Here is a 6,958-nt window from a genome sequence, read left to right on the forward strand (position 1 = left end):
GACTAAGACAACACTTTAACCTTTTCCCAATACATTAATTCAATGTTTAGTACTAATGGTCTTTCTGATAAATAAGTTTATTTTAATCTACAACTTTCTTCATAAAAATTAATAATAACGAATAATTAAATTATTTCGTTCATTATGTTGAATTACCTCTTTTTATTATCTTTCTATATGATTTTCATTTAAATTTCAAAACATAAAGAATGTACTTGTTTAGGAGAAAAGAAAAATTAACTTCAAAAAAAGAAAAAAACAAGAAAAAAAAACTGAATTATTAACAATACATGAACCTTAGAGGTGATACATCGAAAGAATATTTATTTAAACAACAAGAATCTTATCACTCTATACTAAGGAGTAAAAAAAGAAATGAAATGTTACATAAAAAAAGAATAGAAAAAGAAAACAATAAAATTGTAAAAGAAGCACATTTTATAAAAAAAGAAACTCTCTACGAATTGATTAAACAAATAAAACAATTACCATCTAAAATTATACTCATTGAAAAAATGATATTTGTTCGTCATTTAATTCAAGAATCAATTAAACTTAATGATATTCAACAAGAAGAATTTATTCAATTATATGGAAATCTTATTAATTACAAAGATACTAATGTAGTTATTCTTGTTATTGAGACATTAACTGATTTGGTTTTAATATCTGATGAATATTCATTATTAATTGATAAATACCATATTATACAAACATTACAACAAAATTTAATTGATAGTGAATTATTCATACCTGTTTGTCATTATAATTTTCGAAATAAAATTAAAAATTAATAAAGCTCTAGTGTTTAACATTTATCGGTAATTTGGCTATTGACAATATTTCAACTGCAATTCAATTAGCTCCTAGTTTAATTCAACAATCAATGAATATAAATAAACAAGAAATTATACGTTGTGCTTCATGGTTAATTCATGTTTGTTCAACCAAAAATGAAACTATAAAACAATTTATTATTCCATTTATTTCAATTCCAGACCAAAAGATTCAAAAACAGATATTAAAAGCATGTATTGAAAGAAGTCAACATAATTTAGATATTCCATTAGATATAATTATTCCTTTTATTTCTAATGAATGGAGTAGAAAATATGTTATTGAAATTCTATCACATCAATCATTTTATAATAATTATCTTGATCAGATTTATTCATTACTTCCTTATCTTCTTTCAATTCATTTACAACCACAAGAAATTACCGATTTAATATGGCTAATAGAAAATGTGTCATTAAATAATATTAATTATCTGATAAAATTAGGTGAGATTGGATGTATTGATTTTGTAATCAAACATTCATATTCAACTAATACAGCTGTAAAAAGAGATTGTTGTCATACATTAAGTTCATTTATTGTTTTATGCCAAAATGAGCAAAAAATGATCAAAATATTAGTAGAACATCATATAGTTGAAGCACTAATTGATTTAATAAAACAATATCGTCTTATTGAAATTGAAGACTTGAGTTTATTAATTGAATCTTTATTAATTTTAATAAAGATGGATGAAAGTGAAACAGATATAATAACATTGATTGAAGATAATATTCAGTACATTGAAATCATTCTCTTTGATTCTTCAACACCAACAAAAATTTGTAAAAAGATTAAGTGGTTGTTAGATACTTATTTCAATTGACCTGTTATTATTTCCTTTTAGTTTATTTTTATAAAAACAAAAAACAAAAAACAAACTCTACAAAATTGAAAATTATTTATTATAATGTCCAACAAAGAATCAACAACTCCTTCACTACTTTCAATGATACAACCATCCCCACCTAACAACGACATTCATGACTCTATCACTGTTAATTCTCAACCTAGTAGGATTAACAAACAAAAAAGTCAAAATCAATCCCCTGCTATCCCTCATTCCTCACTCTCAAGTTTTAGTCCTGTTGAAAGACCTCAACAACCAGTAACCCAAGAAGAAATAACTGAATTTAAAAAGAAACCAAGAAAGTTAAGAGACGAGTCAGAAAGAGTTAAGTGGCAGTCAAACGCAGAATTTATTAAAGATGTTTTGACTAAAGGACGTACAAAGGCAGGTGAAACAAAACCACGAAAGATTGTCCCATTGTTTGTTTTGTTCTTTTTTGAGAGTTTTTATTTTGAACGAAAAATTAACAATTATAAGTAATAGTCAGATTGAAAAGAAACTTGATGAGATTGTCAAAAACATTAGAAGAGATCTACAAGGAATACAAAGAACTTCAGTAAAAATGTGTTGATATAGTGCTAAGTTTTTTTGATAACTAGTTGTTAAGCCTTAAGCATTTATTTAAAAAGAATTAATTTGGATTTATTTGAACATTTTTCTTAAGCTCGTTGTTTGGTTTGTAATTTCTCAAAATACAGAAATACAAAAAATTTGAGCATTCAAACAATGAGCTATTGTCTTGTTTTTTTTTTCATTTTTATGATCCAATGTATTTTTAGGAACGTTCCTTTTTTTCAAAACCTTATTAAAGTAATTCTCTCTTCTTGAATGGCTCAGTAACATCTCTTTAAAACTTTAATCTTTCTATACTATTAATTGGTATTTACCATAGAGAATGACGCTTATATCCTTTTTTTTGTTAAAAGATTAATAAAATGAAATAAAGCTATGCTATTTTCTTATTAGTAACGTCAATTTATCCTTTTTTTAAAAAGTTTTTTCATACTAAATTAACTTTTGAGGTTTTTTATTAGCATAAGGTGATAAAAGTAACTAAACACTTAAGTGAGATTTCAGAAACCAATTAAACCTTCAACCAAATTATTTAATAATTTTGTTTAAAAATTCTTTTAGTTCTTGTATTATCAACTAATTATCAAATATATATATAAAAGGTTATAATATGCTTTTTTTAATTGTAGGCAAGACATATTGATAAATAGTTGCTTTTAACTACATTAATTAAAAGTATAACTAAAAGTTCTTTTTATTTTTTTTTTCAAATCAAAGAAGTAGTAAAATGATAAAATTCAGAACAAGAATAATTATTACAAAAACTCCTTGAAAAGAATAGACTGTAGCTTTGGGTTTTCTTTTTTAATGATAAAAGAATATCCAGAGCTTGTTTGTGATGAATAATTTACAAGGACCTCATGAATTATTCTTCCTCTAGAATCAAGATCAATATTATTAACTTCTAGTCCATCAATTTCGAAAGATTCAAGTAGACGATTGTCTCTTAGTGTCGTTCTTTTACCATAATTTGTTTTAATTTTGTATCCAACACTTTGAGCAATATCTAGCAAAACATGAATATGTTCCATAATTTTATAGACCTCTAGCCTTCGTTTTATTGTTTTTTCATCTATACCATTAATTTGGTTTTCTTTAATGAGTGATTGAACCTTGGTATCAGTAAGCGTTTTAAGGTTAATTCTGTTTCTTCCATCAATTAACTCTAAGACTTTAAAAAAAGATAAAGACTCAGTGTTAATTTTCCGTGGTTTTTCAAGAAGTATATCGAATTTTAAATTAAGTAACGCAATCAATATACATTGTTGTTCAGATTGATGATTTCTTGATTTGATAAATGACTTTCTATTTCTGCGAGGTTTATGTCTTCTTTTTTCATCAACAAATGGATGATGTGGTAGATTATTCATTGGGGGAATTATTAATTGATCAACTAACATTTTAGAACTATTATACTGCCATCTTTTTTCAGTCCGAAATACTCTTGTAAGAATTTAATTGTCTTTATATTGTTGCGTTATTCAAAAAAATTATTTTCACATAAACTCTTTGTATTTTTAGAACAAATTCTTTTTATTTATATACTTCTTAGTAAATTATATTTTATAGCTTTTAATAGTTTATAAAGTCAAACAAACTTTTATGTGGAAAAATAGTATAAAAAATATTTAGGAATATCAACTGTCATTAACCTCTCTAAAATTGAACAGTTTCTATAAAATAGTAAAAATAAAAAAATTTTAGCAATTTTTTTGAAAAACTATGAAACTAAATGACAAAAATTCATTATGACAACTCTCCTCTAACATTTGGAAGACAGGAAGCATGCCGCCAAGATTTGATCCGACGAAGTCTTTATACTAGAATGGAAACAAAAAATAATATTAATTACTTCCCTACAACAGAAGGGAATGTTGTTGTCATAGAACGTGAGAAAGAAATTACGTTGGTTGAATTAGAACAATTATCATTGACAATTCCTCAGTGTGTTTTAGCAATTGTGTCTCAAGACAGTTCAATAGTGTATTACAGTATTTCACCAATTTCATTGACATTTAAAAAATGAAATTAAGAAATAATTTGAATAATAATTTGATAAAAAATCATTTCATTTATTGTTGTTGTGCATTAGCTCCAATAACATCATCAACTTTCAAAATCATTTTCACTACTTGAGTAGCCAATAAAATTTGTTGTGTTTTAGCATGAAGGGATTCAAATACTTTTTGTTCAGTCATATCATTGGTTCCAACTTGAAGACAGTCAATTCCAAAATGTGAATTTTTATTTGTGACTTGCATTTGTTTAACAGCAGCTACAGTCTCAATAGCATTTAATCCACTGTTCTCAGCTAATGCATGAGGTACAGCTAATAAAGCATCAGCATAAACAGACATAGCATGATGTTCAACAGTTTTACAATGTTTAGAGGCTTCAGCAACAGCAAGAGACATGCTTATTTCACAAGCTCCACCACCACATACCTCTCTATTATCTCTTAAATAGTTTCTAGCAACACACAAGGCATCATGAATAGATCTTTCAATTTCAGCCAACACCATTTTATTACCTCCACGAATAAAAATAGTAACAGCATTAGAATTAGGACATCCTTCTACTTTGATCATTTTTTCTTTTACAGTTCCAAAACTCATTTCACTAATTGATTTACAACTTCCTAATTTATCTTTTGTTAATTCTTCAAAACGTGGAACAATTCTTGCACCTGTAGCAATAGCCAATAATTCTAATTCAACACCACCAACCCATCTTACAGCATTAATTCCATTAGATAATAATAAATGATTAGCTTCATCATCAAATCCCCATTGGCAAAGAACAACGTTAGCTCCTGCTTCTTTTACTTTTTCTACCTGCATTCTGAAATATGCTTGTTCTTGTTGGTATAATTGATTATATGCTTCAACACTAGTAACATTCATATTAGTTGTTGTTTTAGTTTTTGGTGGTTCAAATGGACATGACAAAATACAGACTTTTGCGTCTTTAACAGCTTTTGGCATTTGTGCATGAGAGAAATCTTTTTCTAACATCAATCCATCAACTAACTCAGTATCCTCCATTCTTCCTCCAGCTTTACTAACTAATTTAATTAAGTCCATGTTAACATCATTACGTTCTTTGTCATAAACAGATAAAACAGCATCTGCACACACTTCAGCTAAATGTCTCTTACATCTATTAACAATTTTACTACCAAGAGCTACTTCACACGCAGCAACAATGGAGTCCCTATCCATTTTTTCTTTTTCTATTGCAATTTTCTTTAATTCATCAACAGCAATTTTGGCTGCTTCTTCATAACCTGTTGCGATTCTTGTTGGATGAATTCCTCGTTCAACTAACTTGAGTGAATGTTCTAATAATGAACCAGCAAATACAACAACACCAGTTGTTCCATCTCCAATTTCTGAATCCTGTGATTGTGATAATTCGACAAGTAACTTGGCAATTGGATGATCAACGTTCATGTCTTGCATAATTGTTGCACCATCATTTGATACAGTAACGTCTCCATCTTGTGACACCATCATTTTATCCATTCCTTTTGGCCCGAGTGATGTTTTTAAAATATCAGCAACACTCTTGGCAGCCAGAATGTGTGCTTTTGTAGCTTCTACTCCTTTTAATCTATTTTCCTTTTTTTCTGCCTGTTCACGAACAATGATAAATGGTCGTCCGTTCTCGTCAAAAGCAAACATTTTTTGATCTTTGTAGTTCACCTTCAATCGTTTTTTTTCTTTTTACTATCCTCCTTTAAAACTATACTTTTTACTTTTTTTATTATTTTTTTATTATTTCATATTTTTTACGATAACTTGAATTTTATTTCCATTTGAGATAGTTTTTTTATAATTAAATTTTATTATTAATCAATTTCTTTTAAATTATTATGTAATATATAACAAATTATTGATTTTGTTTTATCTCTAACTTAGTTGTTGTTATCTATTCAAATTATCAATCTAAGTCTGTCAATACTTATTCAAATGGTTATTATATTTCTTTTATAGTACTTTTATTGAAAATTAAAAGAAAAATAACATATAACTACAAATATTTTTGGTCTATTATAAGATATAACTTATTTCAATAAAATAAATTTATAAATACATATTATACCATATTATCAATTTTATTATTTGTTTATAATTGCTATTAATTTGTTCTTTTAATCATAATTCAATACTTTTTCTGGAAAATATATATTAATTATTCTCTATCTAAAAACAAATTTTATCAGTGAACTTATTTCTACTTTTTTACTGCATAATACTTGGTTTTAAATATCATTCACCATATAATCGTATAAACAGTCATTTGATAAATACAAAGATAATGTCATTCTATTCATTTAATTTTTCATTCATTAAAGAGTCATAAAGAGTCTGAACTCAATTTTTCTTATTCCATATCTCCTATTATAATCTACATGCTAATATTCTAATTTCTGTATCAATTATAAACTATTATGTTTATAAAATATATAAAACGAAATTACTTATTCTGGTAAATAGAATATCATCCTTTTTAGTATTGATTCAAAAAACCTTTTCATTGTAACTATGTAAACTTTTTTAATAAAAGACACATTAATTGTAAAAAGAATAGCTATGTTTATAAAATGATGAATAATGTTATTTTCAATGACTTAAACAATTATTTATTTCAATATCAAGATATTGCATTTTAAAGGAGTTAGAACCTTTCAAAGAA

General features: G+C 26.2%; 4 protein-coding genes across 4 annotated transcripts; 2 read left to right on the forward strand and 2 right to left on the reverse strand.

The window, feature by feature from the left end:
• Nucleotides 1-290: 290 nt before the first annotated feature.
• Nucleotides 291-1,663, forward strand: ENU1_082270 (hypothetical protein; the record flags this gene model as incomplete). Its single annotated transcript, XM_008858746.1, has 2 exons — nucleotides 291-755; nucleotides 806-1,663. 2 exons carry the CDS (start codon nucleotides 291-293, stop codon nucleotides 1,661-1,663), a joined length of 1,323 nt encoding a protein of 440 aa, XP_008856968.1.
• A 123-nt stretch (nucleotides 1,664-1,786) lies between these two features.
• ENU1_082280 (hypothetical protein) lies at nucleotides 1,787-2,258 on the forward strand (the record flags this gene model as incomplete). Its single annotated transcript, XM_008858747.1, has 2 exons — nucleotides 1,787-2,106; nucleotides 2,171-2,258. 2 exons carry the CDS (start codon nucleotides 1,787-1,789, stop codon nucleotides 2,256-2,258), a joined length of 408 nt encoding a protein of 135 aa, XP_008856969.1.
• Nucleotides 2,259-3,015: 757 nt separating this feature from the next.
• ENU1_082290 (hypothetical protein) lies at nucleotides 3,016-3,660 on the reverse strand (the record flags this gene model as incomplete). The annotated part of the gene is made up of 1 exon (XM_008858748.1): nucleotides 3,016-3,660. The coding sequence occupies one exon, from the start codon at nucleotides 3,658-3,660 to the stop codon at nucleotides 3,016-3,018; it is 645 nt and encodes a 214-aa protein (XP_008856970.1).
• A 672-nt stretch (nucleotides 3,661-4,332) lies between these two features.
• ENU1_082300 (T-complex protein 1, epsilon subunit protein) lies at nucleotides 4,333-5,943 on the reverse strand (the record flags this gene model as incomplete). Its single annotated transcript, XM_008858749.1, has 1 exon — nucleotides 4,333-5,943. One exon carries the CDS (start codon nucleotides 5,941-5,943, stop codon nucleotides 4,333-4,335), a length of 1,611 nt encoding a protein of 536 aa, XP_008856971.1.
• Nucleotides 5,944-6,958: the final 1,015 nt, after the last annotated feature.

This window comes from Entamoeba nuttalli, assembly GCF_000257125.1.
Source record: "Entamoeba nuttalli P19 unplaced genomic scaffold asmbl_3821, whole genome shotgun sequence".
NCBI lineage: Eukaryota > Evosea > Mastigamoebida > Endamoebidae > Entamoeba > Entamoeba nuttalli.